The sequence below is a fragment of the Littorina saxatilis genome, linkage group LG1 (genome assembly GCF_037325665.1).
Source record: "Littorina saxatilis isolate snail1 linkage group LG1, US_GU_Lsax_2.0, whole genome shotgun sequence".
NCBI classification, from domain to species: Eukaryota; Metazoa; Mollusca; class Gastropoda; order Littorinimorpha; family Littorinidae; genus Littorina; species Littorina saxatilis.
In genome coordinates this window covers 53925946-53940276 of record NC_090245.1, presented here as the reverse complement: position 1 = coordinate 53940276, position 14331 = coordinate 53925946, and the positions used below count along the sequence as shown (strand labels likewise).

Here is a 14331-nt window from a genome sequence, read left to right as displayed (position 1 = left end):
CCTCTGATTTGTTCTGAACATATAGTGCGGGTGTATTTTTAGGTTTGATAATACTGCTGCCAAGGTGATTGCTATGTTAATGCAAGCACTGCCTTACAAACGACTTTGCAGTATGCAGAAAAGGTCTTGAATGTAACCTAGAATTACTAGTATTCATAACACGTATAATGTGTCACTGCAAATTTCTTTATAATGAACCTGAAAAAAAGTGATGAGAAGGACACATTCTTAATAGAATAAAATTATTTTCTTTTTAAGCCTTGCAAAAGTGTTTTACAAGTGTCAATACAAACGTCTCGAACAACGCAGACAGGTGAAATGTATAGGTTCAATGTCAGTGGTTCTGACCATACAGACAGGTGAAATTTAGGTTCACACAGTAACATATTTCGCAGTAGCTCGCGGAAAGGAAGTAGGTAATACATGTAGGCGGTTGGCCGGAAGGCGTTGGTGGTGGCGGTGGTAGTGGAAATGATGTGAAGAGCATGGGGGTGGAGGATGTGTGTGTGAGTGTGTGGGGGGGGGGGGTGGATGTGGAGGGGGGCGCGTGGCGAAGATTCCCAAAGGTGGAAGGTATCAATATTCAGCGGACCCAAATCCCCACTTGTTTGCCCGCACGTGGCTGGATGCAGGAATACGGATCATATAGAGGGGCCAAGCCTTGACCAAATCTGACGACAAATAGACAAATAGTTCACGTGTGACTGCTGAGCTCGCTACGTGGCCACAAACATATTGGACATATTTCTCTCTGAAGCATATTTTTGCTGGCTTTCTGTCAGCTAGATGGGTTTATTCTTTTTTTTTTTTAGAGCTCAGGTTTTCCCACCTGTGTCTTGTGTGTTTTGGTCCTCTCTTTCCCTGTCCCGTTGATGCAGTTTTCGCCACCTGTGTCTTACTTAGGTACGCGAGCTAACAAAAACACACTCGCGCGCACACGCATACGCACGTACGCACACATTAACACCCTCACATACACACGCACGCACATGCACGCACCATATATTTAGGAGCAACAGGTACAGAAATGAATTGTCACAAACCATGTCCAAAGGGAACTCTCACGTCAGTGGATACGCGAAAGCTAATTAAGAACCATACAGCCACTTCAACCCAGCTTATAGTGCCTGTACTGTTTGGAAGGCAACCGACAAAATGATCAATTCTTAATGTAAGTATTGGGACCAAAACAAGGCCTAAAACAGTTTCATGCGAATCCAGCCAAAATGTAATATTATATTTTTGACTGCTTCGAGGTGATATCTCTTTCACGTTTAGTCTAGAACTTGAGTTTTGAAGCAAATGAGACGTTTGCCCTTCAGCTAGGCTTAACTCTAATTTAAAAAAAAAGTTTTTAAACTTTATTCGCCAGTGTACTGGTTATTCTCTTCCTTCACAGACATATTTTCGTACGTCGTTCAGAAACTTTTCTCATTGCAACTCGGGTTTTCTTCACTGTAGTCCACTTTGACTCCTTGAAGTTGACATTAAAGAGGTCAGTTTCTATTCCTATGATGCACTAAGACATCAACTCTGAGCAAGTGTTGTACATAAGGGGTTTGGAAACTGAAAGAAAATAGAGCACGGACTTTAACGAAGGACAAGGGAATGTCAAATCAAGAACGGACACGAACCGGAGACAACAGCACCTCTTCGCAAGCTGAAAAGATAACAAGAAAAGAATAAGAATAAATATAAGACAAGTCGCGTGAGGCGAAATTACTACATTTAGTCAAGCTGTGGAACTCACAGAATGAAACTGAACGCACTGCATTTTTTCAAAATGACCGTAGTCCGCCGCCAGTGCAAAAGGCAGTGAAAGTGACGAGCCTGTTTAGCGCGGTAGCGGTTGCGCTGTGCTGCATAGCATGCCTTACTGTACCTCTCTTCGTTTTAACTTTCTGAGCTTGTTTTTAATCCAAACATATCATATCTATATGTTTTTGGAATCAGGAACCGACAAGAAATAAGATGAAATTTAAAACGATTTCGGAAATTTAATTTTAATCATAATTGTTATATTTTTAATTTTCACAGCTTGTTTTTAATCCGAATACAACATATTTATATGTTTTTGGAATGAGAACATGATGAAGAATAAAATAAAAGTAATTTTGGATCGTTTTATAAAACAATATTTTTAATTACAATTTTTAGATTTTTAATGACCAAAGTCATTAATTAATTTTAAAGCCTCCATACTGAAATGCAATACCGCAGTCCGGCCTTCGTCGAAGATTGCTTGGCCAAATTTTCAATCAATTTGATTGAAAAATGAAGGTGTGACAGTGCCGCCTCAACTTTTACAAAAAGCCGGATATGACGTCATCAAAGACATTTATCGAAAAAATGAAAAAATGTCCGGGGATATCATACCCAGGAACTCTCATGTAAAATTTCATAAAGATCGGTCTAGTAGTTTACTCTGAATCGCTCTACACACACACGCTCAGACACACACACACACAGACGCACATACACCACGACCCTCGTCTCGATGCCCCCTCTATGTTAAAACATCTAGTCAAAACTTGACTAAATGTAAAAAGGAAAACAAAAGAAGAGAGAGACACACACATCAAACTTAAATCTATAAGAAATATTGCATGTCTTCGGATATATTCACAACATCTTTATTCTTCAAATGCTCAACCTGTCATGTCTTTCCGAGAGGAGTCTGTAGTTTTTGCACTAGGTCAGTGATTTGTTCAGCTGAGCAAATGTCACGCTTATGTTTTATGGGGCAGCATGTCGTGACCTTTATCACGTTTCTTTCCCCTGGATGCTCTTTTGCGCCCCGTCCTTCCTCCTGATTTCACTTCCGGTTATCCAAACGTCAAAAGCGTTGGGAGGAAAATCTCAATGGACCTCATTGAAGGAGAAGAAAACTGGGACTGGCTTCTAACAACATCAAAATTCCTGACAGTAATTTTTCTCTCCTTGCCTCGACGTCGGCAGCGGCAGGCAATATTTGATCGGAGCGTGCGCGAGCATTTTGCTGCGAGGGGGTATTGTTTGATCGCCTGCTGCTCCGCGAAGCAGCAGAAAGGAGAGAGGGGAGAGCACCTCTCCGTTTTATGTGTATGCGACCAATATTTGATGGCCAAAAAAGCAAATTGTCGAGAAAAACAGATTGGCATAGTTTCCACGGCCAGACTAGAAGGTTAGGCACGTCGGGCGGACCGTTCCACCAATCAAATGGTTATAGTCTGCATGAGTGATCATTTTTTCCCCTCTCTCCTCAAAAGCCAAAAGAGCAGTTGCAATTTTGTCATCTGGTAATATCGCAGGGAGACATTTCAGTAACGGTCGCATCATTTTTTCTCTCTCCCCTCCTGTCGCGGAATCGGCGATTGCGGCAATGATTTGACACCGTGCCATTTTTGACACTTTGCGTCTATCAACGTTTCTGCGTGTCGCTTTGTAGAGGGATTGCGTAAAGGTCTGCATCTGTGTGCCAAAGGTTAGCTAAAGTCATATCCCTTTTTTGGGGGGGTCTGCGATAACATCGTCATTCCTGTCCCTATCTGTGAGAACGGCAAAAAGCATGACTAAATCTGTACAGAGAAGAAGAGGACATCTGGCGAGTACTACAGGCGTGAAAAAAAAGGTGGACGAAAAAAGGAATGAATGTTCAAGGAAATAAAAGCATAAACGGGGGTGGAAGTGAGAGGGGAGAGAAAGAGAGTTGTTTTTCATAAAGAGAACAGAGAAATAATGCATCCCTTTGGAGAGAGAGAGAGAGAGAGAGAGAGAGAGAGAGAGAGAGAGAGAGAGAGAGAGAGAGAGAGAGAGAGAGAGAGGACTTGAGAGACGAGAGACAGATATCTCGAGAACATAAAGGAACTTCAAGAAGAAGACAACAGAAAGAAAGAGAACAAAAGAACCTGCAAAGGGAACTTAAAAAAATATTCTTAAAATGACAAGCAAGACAAGACAATGCTCTCTGATGTCTGCTTGTTTCCGTCCTCGTATTCATTTGGTGGATTTTTGAGCCGCCACGTCCCCGTTAGGATTGGAACGCCCTTCTGTCAATCGTTTACCCAAATGCTCTTGTGTTCTTGTATTAGTATTTCTGTTGCACTTCCTCTAACTTCGCGCACATAAAAAAAAGTGCGCAGTTGTGACTTCTAACCAATGCACATAGGGAAGAACAAAATTAAAGTACATTTTAGCGTACGAAGGACAACTCTAACGAAAACTGAGTCATAAATTCGTGTTAGCCTTTTCATAATTGACATAAAAAGAGAAAGTCGAGATAAAATAATGATCACTCCGTTGCCACAGTTGAGCATATCATTAAAAAGCACATTTTCCTCTTTTTGAGTGTTCTGCGTTGAGCGGTAACCTCCCCTGGTCGGACCGCTCCCCGACCAAAGAAACCTTGTTTGTTGAGCACGCGCGTGCTGGCAGCGTGCGTGCGCAGCTTCCTGTGAGACGGCGGCCATGATGACATGTGTCGCCCTCTGTCGCCGGTGGCGCCAAATATGTGCAAATATTGAATTCCGCTGACCGGAGGCCCCCCCTTCATATTTTGGGGAAATGTAATGGGCAAATTTTGTGTCGCGGCTTTATTCACATCACAGCGCCTGGCCAAACACACCCCTGGCCCTTGGCGGTCAGGGACCTAGCGGAAAGGAAACAAACTGGGCGAGCCAGTTATGGCTTCCACCAAAGATATTCGTCGCTTAAAATATTTTGCTTCCACTCATTCACAGTTTTTGAGCATTACCCTTCCATAAATCGGCCGACTGGCTGGGTTTGGAGAGCTCCAAAACTCTGAGTAAGCTTCTGCTCTCATCCTGCGTGGTTCGTGGTTGGTTTTCCATATCTCTTCAACCTATTTGGTTTTTCGGGACCGACTCAATTTTCTGTCCGTTCTCGGTTTACATGTTGGTCTCCATATTTGAAATAAATTACATAGTCACTATGGGCCTATCCTTTGTCTTCTGGAATCATAACGGCACAAAGAGACACTTCTGCCGGCATTGCAGTACACGGTTTAAACTTTGCCTCGGCATGTGTTGCCCTCCATATGACATGTACTATATACATGGTTTATTTATTTATTTATTAAGGAGATTTCTATAGCGCATAACTAAAAGCACTATGCGCTTTACAATATGAGCACACGGAGACATACTCTGATTAAATAGAACTTAGCCTAGCAAGACATACTAAAAACACTAAACATTTGAGTTCATACAAAAATAGAGAATTAAATTAAATACTGGACAAACGATTAAAATAAGCTTAAGGCCTACACCAACTGCAATGGGCTATTTCAAATACAAAAGTTTAGTTAACTATAAAAGGCAGTGCATAAAACTCCATAATCCTAAGAGGGTCGAACAAATAAGAAACATAAGACTATTTTACTATAATTACTTCGTAAAAAATAATAAACATGGAATACAAAGCTGTAATTGTTAACAACAAATTTTAAAAGATGTTCATGCCATATTGCACAACACATTTTGACACACACCCAACCTCACACAAGCGCACATACACACTTACACACACACACACACACACACACACACACACACACACACACACACACACACACACACACACACACACACACACACACACACACACACACACACACACACACACACACACACATACACACACACACATACAGTAAATTCTACAAATATTTAAATACATAAAAAGAATTAAGTAAGCGTTTAAAACATATTTTACAAACAACAGTAGTACGTATATATGGTGTTAAATATGTGAGACTACCCAATAAAAAATATTTAACTAATGAGTTTATTTATAAATGCTGGCAGATAAAATCATTATGAGGCAGGCGTGTGCTTTAGGTATTGTAAGCAGACTTGAAAAGGTGGGTTTTAAGGGTCTTTTTGAAAGTAGAAGAGGTTTCACAGTGACGGATGGGGTGGGGAAGTTGATTCCAGAGAGTTGGAGCGGAAAAGGAGAAAGAACGGTCGCCAGTGGTTTTGGTTTTGGTGCGTGGGATGGAAAGTATTCTGCTGTCAGTGGATGAGCAGAGCTGTCTGGATGGAGTGTAAGGATGCAAGAGTTCAGAAAGATAGACAGGAAAGTGAGAATCAGTGAAAGAGTTGAAGCAGATGTGTATGATGCGGGAAGATATAGGAAGCCAGTGTAGTTGTTGCATGAGTGGTTGTATGTGGTCGTGTTTCTTTGCCCTGAAGATGAGTCTAGCTGCTGTGTTGGACTTTCTGAAGTTTGTCTGTGAGGTGCTGGGGAATGCCTGTGAGTAGAGCGTTGCAGTAGTCAAATTTGGAGAGAATGAGAGAGCGGACAAGAGTTTTGGTGGCGTCAAAGGAAAGAAGATGTCTAATACTGCTAATTTTTCTGATCTCAGTGTATGCGGATCTGCACATGTTCGGGATGTGCTTGTCCATGGAGAGGGTGTCTGTGAAGGTCACTCCAAGGTTTCTAGCAGAGGATGAGATGCCTACAGAGATAGAAGAAGGAACAGAAGGAGGGAGAGGCTTGTTTTTAGGGTGGATGAGGAGGACTTCGGTTTTGTCGTCGTTTAGTTTTAGTTTTTTGCAGGTCATCCAGCGCTTGACATCGTCGACACAGTCCTGTACGCGGCGGATGGTGGAATCGAGCTGATCCGGGGGCCAAGAGCCCCGGAGTTGTGTGTCATCTGCAAAGGTTTGACTGGAAACCGAGTGGTGGCTGATGAGAGTTGATAGAGGTTTGGTGTAGAGGATGAAAAGGACTGGTCCGAGGACAGATCCCTGGGGAACTCCTAGTGAAAGGGTGGAAGTTTTGGAAGTGTGGTTGCCTGCTGAGACTGTCTGTGTTCTGTCCGAGAGATAGGATTGAAACCAGGTGAGTGCTGTGCCGGAAAGCCCGAAAGAGAGATGGAGGCGGTCAAGAAGTATCTGATGGTCTATTGTGTCGAAAGCTGCTGAGAGGTCAAGTAGGGTGAGAATGGAGAGATTACCACCATCCATCGCGCGCAGGAGGTCATTCATGACACGAACAAGCGTTGTCTCGGTGCTGTGACCTGCTCGGTAGGCGGACTGTGTGGTAGGAAAGAGGTTGTGAGAGTGAAGATAGTCAGAGAGTTGAGAAAGAACAAGTTTTTCAGTGATCTTGGAGAGGAAGGAGAGGTTGCTGACAGGACAGTAGTTTTTCAGGGTGTTTGGATCTAGGGACGGTTTCTTGAGAAGGGGGAGGACAATGGACTGTTTGAATGTGGATGGAAAGGTGCCAGAGAGAAGAGAAGAGTTGATGATAGAAGTGATAACAGACAGAAGTTCATCTAGGCATTCTACAAGCAGTGGGACGGGGATGGGGTCAAGGGCACATGTTTTGGGAGCGAATTTAGTGATGACACGCTTCACCTCTTGCTCGGTCACGGGTCTGAAACCAACAAAGGATGACGCCGTCTGTTCCACGTCATCCGTGAACGGCGAGGATGGTGTGGGAGTCGCGCTGTCCAGCTCCTCTCTGATCTTCTAAACCTTGCTAGAGAAAAAGTCAGAGAAGGTGTCAGAGAGATCTTCGGTGGGAATGTCTGTGGGGAGGGTGGAGTCCTTACTCTTCCCAAGGAGACGGTTGCTGGTGCTGAACAGAGCCTTGGTCGACGCACTGGACTCAATCTTAGAGCTCCAGTAGTCTTCCTTGGCCCGCTGAACAAGCTCAACAACCGCCTCCTTCGCGGTCCAGAATATCTTCTCGTCAACCGTCAGTTTGGATTTCTGCCAGCGTCTCTCTGCGCGCCGACGATCGCGTTTGGCCTGTCGGAGCTGGCCGCTGATGGCAGAGTACCACGGAGATGTGCGACCTGATGGCACACGCCGCTCCGTAGCTGAGGCGTGCTTGTCTAACAGTCGACGAAGGCCGTCCTCCAGCTGCTGGGCAGTGACGTCAGGACTCAGCTCCTGCAGCATCGCCGTGATGTCCGCTTTGAAGGCGTCTCTGTCTATGGCCTTGACGTCACGCACAGTCCTGTAGACAGGTTGTCGTTGGGGCCTGGCCACGTTGAGGGTGCAGAGGACTGCCGCATGATCAGACGAGATCATGTGGTTGACGGCACAAGAGTTCACCAGCAGGTCGTCCTCTCGATACACAGCCCAGTCGATGATGTGGCCGCTTCTGTAGTAGGTGGGCTCCTGCACACCCTGAACGAAACTGAACCCACGTCATTATGCTGGCCACACTCAGTCGTCAGAAGAGGAAGAGGAAGAAGAATAAGTAAATTCGCAATATAGCATAACAGCCAGAGGTCATTGCTTCCGCAGATGTCCTGAAGGTCTGGACAACCGACTAAAGTAAGGTCTCTCGTTCGCCCACCGTATATAGATGTCCACGGGGCTAACTTAGCTTAGCAAGGTATTGCGAGGCTTCTTCAGGTTCGTTTAGACTAAACCACCTGAATAAGAAAGGACTGCCTCTTATTTATTCTGAGTTTAACATCGTCTATAATTGTGTCCCCTTTCATCTTTCTCTCTCTCTCTCTCTCTCTCTCTCTCTCTCTCTCTCTCTCTCTCTCTCGTCTCTCTCGAGTCTCTCTCTTTCTCTCTCTCTCTCTCGTCTCTCTCTTTCTCTCTCTTTCTCTCTCTCTATCTCTCTCTCTCTCTGTCTCTCACTCTTTCTCCCTCCCTCCTTCTCTCTCTCTCTTCTTCTCTCTCCCTCTCTCTCTCTTACTCTCTCTCTCTCTCTCTCTCTTTCTCTCTCCCTCCTCTCACTCTTCTCCCCTCTCTCCCCCTCTCTCCACACTCTCTCTCTCCCTCTGTCTGTCTTTCTCTATCTCACTCTCACTCTCACTCTCACCCTATCTCTGTTACCAATTTTAATTTCATGAATGGCAGTCAGGTAAACTGATTTCACTATTTTCAGCCGCCGCCTACTCGGTTTTCAATCACTTTGGCCGCTTTGAGATGTTAGTTACGTCGTACCTTAGGGAAGCTGTTCTCAGGGATATGATGACGCATTAAAATTCTGACGAATCGCAAATGCCTTTGATACAGACTAGCCCGTCGCTGCGCCACATCACACGCTTGCATCTAATCCCAGGGAATGCAAATTACCTTTTGTCATACACAGGCCCCTCGTTTATTCAAACAGCAATTTTGCCGCTGTACCAGTTGACTCGGGCATCGGTTTTCACCGAGCAGGACAAGTGTACCCAGATCTGTCAGCCGTTTAGCACTCACAAAACATCCGTATGTAAAAATATCTATTGTGTCTTTTTCTCTGACTTCAAGATTTGGCTTTAAAGCTTTAAAGCGTTTGTGTTGTGAATTGTGCCCCTTTAGTAAATAGTCCCCCTTTTCTTCGTTTAATTTTACGGTGTTTTTTTCTTCTTCTCCGTCTCTCTCGTTGCGTCTTCTATTCTGGGTCGGGTTGAATTATAAATTTAGTCACGTCTTTTGGCAAAATCAGACGGTTGTCTGTAGGAAATGACTTTGTAGGGAATATACAAACTAACCGGCTGAATAAGTATGTGTTTACACGCGTGATCAAACGTTTCTGTTTAGTTGTCTTCAAAAGTTTATTGGGCTGTGGCGTGTACTGCTCTGAATATTGACAAAATGTGCGCGACATCGAGACGCCTTTCTTCTTTTGGAAAGTTGATTGAAAAAAAGGATAAAGATCTGAGAAGGGTTTAGTGTGTGGAGTGGACAACGTCACCGTCATCTTAATAGTAGTCCCCGCTTTTATCATCATCATCATCATCATCATCATCATCATCATCATCATCATCATCATCATCATCGTCGTCGTCGTCGTCATCGTCGTCGTCGTCGTCAACATCATCACCATCCTCCTCCTCCTCATCATCATTATCATCATCATCAGCAGCAGCAGCAGCAGCAGCTGCAATAGCAGCAGCAATGGTTGGTCAGGTGTTCGTACTGTATGGAGATGCTGCTGTTCTGAACGAAGCGAACAGCTAAGCATTCGTTGAATTAAACCCACACGTATAATTATCGTCCTTCCATTTTGAGACATTGTAGTCGACCATGTATTTGTGTGTCTTCAGTAGAGCGAGGGTGCAAGGCGGGGCAGAGGCAGAGCGGAAAGAGGGCCTGAATACGTACAAGAATACTGTAGTTATTTGAAATTCTTGAAAACAAAACTTGCCTAAACCACCACCACCATCAACACAACAACAACGCCAACACTACCACCACCACCACCACCACCAACAACAACAACAACAACCACAACCACAACAACAACAACATACTGTAAAAAGACTGCAATAGACCACTCGTAATCCGAAGTTCCCTAAACCCTCCTCTTCACCTTCCTCTATACCCTCCTCTTCACCTTCCTCTATACCCTCTACTCTTCCCCGGCCCCTTCTTTCCTCTTTTTTTTGCGTGTGTATGATTAGAGACGCAGGTAGGACCAGGTAAAAAAAAAAAGTAAAAAAAAAGTCAGGTGATACAGATGGCCAGCTCTCTTGCCAGTCTTTTTTACCTGCAACACCAGCTCTTGTTCGTGTGGGGTACGTGTGGCGACTGTCAAGCAGATATGATACTCGGGTGTAAATCCTCCTCCATTTCCAAAGCCCTGGCTCCTACCGACCCTCCTTGTTGACTCTTCAAGTTCAGCCGGTTTAGCCGGGTAGAACCTCCGGTAAATACCCGCACAACCGCCTGCAAACACCCCTAAATGGACACGTGGCAAGGCGAAGGGACGAGGATGGAGGGAGGGGAGGAATATGGAAGGGATGGGGTATATGCCGGGTGGATTCGTTGAATTTGAGTTGGTTGCTCCTGCGTTCAGCGCTCGGGTGTAGACTCAGGTTTGGTGTTGTGTGTTCGTGTTCGTGCGGTGGAAGTTGTTGGAACGAGAATTTTGTGTTGGTCGCTGAAGTGTTTGTGAATGGGTGGGATATTGGGTGTATGAAGGTATCGCCCCTCTCCTCAAGTTCCGTCTTGCCTCTAGCCTTCACCCTCTACCCCCCCCCCCCCCCCCCACCCCACCCCCACCCCCCTCCCACCTAAACTCCTAACTGCCTCTACCCTTTACTACCCCTCTACTCTACATGTCAATACACACACAAACACACACAAACACACACACACACACACACACACACACACACACACACACACTCGCGCGCGCACGCCCCCCCCCCCCCTATACCTCCCCCCTACACACACACCGTCGGTCAGTCTCTCTCCTGGTATATCAGTGTCTTCTATCTGTCTGTGGGTCTGCTCGTAATATCTCTCAGTCTCTTATCCAGAAAATGCAAACTGATCTTATACATACAGACAAATAAGCACCATAGTATCCGCATGCACAGCCTGTAGTGTACCTTAAAAACGTACGTCTTACTAATCAGCGGATGAATAACGTCAGTCTCCACACTCCGGGCTTGCATGAGTCACAGCGGAGAGCGGCAGAAAGGGGCGAATTAGCTGAGGGCCGTTACGGGTTGTTCGTTTCTTTTGAAGATTACACACAGGTGTTCCGCTTTTCTTTCGCTGACAATAAGTCGTGTTGGGAATAATTTATAGATAAAGCAAATATTAACCTAGAGCGCTGGGGTACGAGGTGTCAAATCATTTCGTGGCGTGTGATTACTCAGTAAGCGTGTTGGAGGGAATATAGGGTTCAGTCTATATTAGAACGGAGGGACTGCAGCTGTAGACCTGCCTGCAATCGTTTTTTGGTGCACATAAATTGTTGTTTTCACTCCAGTGGCTATTGTAAAAAAAATTTAATAAATGAAAAACAAACAAACAAACAAACAAACAAGCAAGCAAAACACACACACACACACACGCACACACGCACGCACTCACGCACGCACGCACTCACGCACGCACGCACGCACACATACACACACACACACACATACACACACACACACACACACACACACACACACACACACACAGAGCATCGTTTACCTCAGTCTGTTTGTCTTTTTCATCTGTGTCTTCTTTCAGTAGAAGATTACACACAGGTGTTCCGCTTTTCTTTCGCTGACAATAAGTCGTGTTGGGAATAATTTGTGTTGGTCGCTGAAGTGTTTGTTGATGTAAGATTGTATGATGTAAGCGGACATTGTAGCAAACATTCCGAGTCCTAGCTCGAAGGCTGTTGAAAATGTATACATTGTAGCCCTTTAACCATTTTCTCGTTTGCGAATTATTATCTGTGATGGGGCAAGATATTTTCGAGTTCTTTCCCTTGACGCACCGCCTTCCGTGGGTAAGACCCACAGACATAGAAAGAGTAGTCTATTCTGTCTTATCAATGTCTGTGGGTAAGACCAAGTTGGAGCAAAGACCCAACCATTGCAAGGGTGTCCATAGGTTTGTACAGTAATTAAAGTGCTTATTCACACCCCGAATATACAAAATATGATTTGGTATGATATAATATGATATGATATTTTATGATATTTTATGATATGATATGATATGGTATGATATATGATATAATATGATGCGGTGTGGTGTGGTGTGGTGTGATGTGATGTGATGTGATATAATTTGATATGATCTGAAACTTGATTTTAAGGAAGAAACTTCTGCTGTATCCATGGTCAATTTAACTCTTGGTGTGTCCAATGTCAGTATAAGTCATAGGGCGTCTTCCATCATGATGGTATGCAGCTAACGCCACATCCACTTGCATGGCATTCTACTGGCGCTACTATAGTGGAAATAAACCTGTATCACTCGCAGTCATCCTGTATGGACGCCGAAGAACTCGCAGAATTCCACACAGCCTTGTCATCAGTGGAGCACTAAGCAGCGGCTCACAATCGCTGACGGCTGGAGCCGCGGCATGTTGAGAGAGATGGACCTGTCAGCAATTGCCGAGGATTAAAATCTGTCAGAATGCGAAGCGTGTCCCCGCGTTTGCCCGAGAAATGCGCGCCAGACGCCTGCTCGCCCGGCTCCCGTGTGCACTGCTGTCCAGCCCGAGGGAGGGACCGGGAGGGACCTAAGGGGACCCGGGGCTAGGGGACAGTGATCGCCATTGTCCGGTCCGGGCGCCAGCTTCTGGGGGGAAAATATTGACCACGAGCTGCCGCGGCTCCAATGCCATCTTGATGGTCAATTTGACGCTGGGGCACAGGGGCTGAGGACAGGGCTTTTCGGGCAGGAGGGAAGGAGGGAAGTGAGCGGAGGAATGTTTTCAAGCAGTGTTTTTTCCACCGCGATTAACAAATCTTTTACCTGATACACAATACTATACAATCGAGCTCTACATTTTTGAAAAGTTTAGAATGCTTTCTCCGCCGGATGTAGGAGAAGGAAGGATGCAGAGGTTGGGGGGGAAGGGGGTCGTGCATTCTTCAAGTGTTTCTTTGTGGCAGGAGCTTGTCGTGTTATTGTATAGGTTACGTTTTCAATTAACACTTAGTGTTATACATTGGAAAATTTGAAAAGTTTTAGCCAAATGACAGCCAAAGAAAGATGGTAGGGCGATGAAGAGGATGAGTGCCATGGGTTAAGCGAAAAAAAGGGAGGGGGGGGGGGGGGGGACGACAAGATGGAGATTCCAAAAGACCTTACAAGAAAAAAATACGTAAAGAAGCTTTATCCGTCAACCAGAATTCTCTTGCCTTCGATTAGATACGGGGGAAAAGAAAAAAAGAAGGTATTTCAAAGAAGTTATACGCAAATCCCAGTTTTCGAAAGGCTAATCATACTTTCTCCTCTTACTTGTTTTTCAAACAGAAGACTCACCCCTGTGGAAAGCGAGATCATCCTCCTCCATTCCACACCGGCAAAATGAGCAGTTATGACGATTGTTCTACCTTTTTTTATCCTTGCAATATATCGAGATTTTAGGGATAGTGTTGCATCGTTTTGAAAAGGAGGTAAATTAACACCTGATACGTGCTATAAAATGTATAGTTGGCAACAAGAAAGGTATACTGTGGGGAGACATTGCAAGGCAAGAAGAGCGCTGTCTGTTGATATTCTGCACATTTTATTGTTTAGATTTGAAGGGGTAGCGTTTCCAATCTCATTTATAATAAATGGGGCCTTTTTTCTCCATGACGAGGGAAAAACCGCTGACAAAATGGGTAATTAATTGCCTCAAATCTCTGACGAAATATTTGCGACGAAAACAATTATCGTGATCTCTCTGCTGGCAACAACAGTACACTAAAACGGGAAAAAACCCTATCTACCCACGTTAACTGTTAATGAAATGTGATAAAATATTCTACATTTCTTTCAGCCATATTCATTCCAAAAACCGTGGCATTGCATTACACTTGTAGGCACATTTTTCTGTGAGAACCTTACACGCAAAAACTGCAAATTATCGAAAGCGCAGCTGTTAATTTGATACACAGACATAATTTTGTGAGCTGAAAAT

General features: G+C 44.6%; 1 protein-coding gene across 1 annotated transcript in view; it reads right to left on the bottom strand.

Moving 5' to 3' along the window:
- Positions 1-6197: 6197 nt before the first annotated feature.
- The window catches only part of LOC138978994 (uncharacterized), a 37671-nt gene continuing 29537 nt past the window's right edge, over positions 6198-14331 (bottom strand). The window contains exons 3-4 of the mRNA XM_070351841.1: positions 7482-8141; positions 6198-7178 (exon numbers count right to left, since the gene is read on the bottom strand). Coding sequence (XP_070207942.1) covers positions 6198-7178; positions 7482-8141 — 1641 coding nt within the window. The remainder of the gene's footprint in view (positions 7179-7481; positions 8142-14331) is intronic.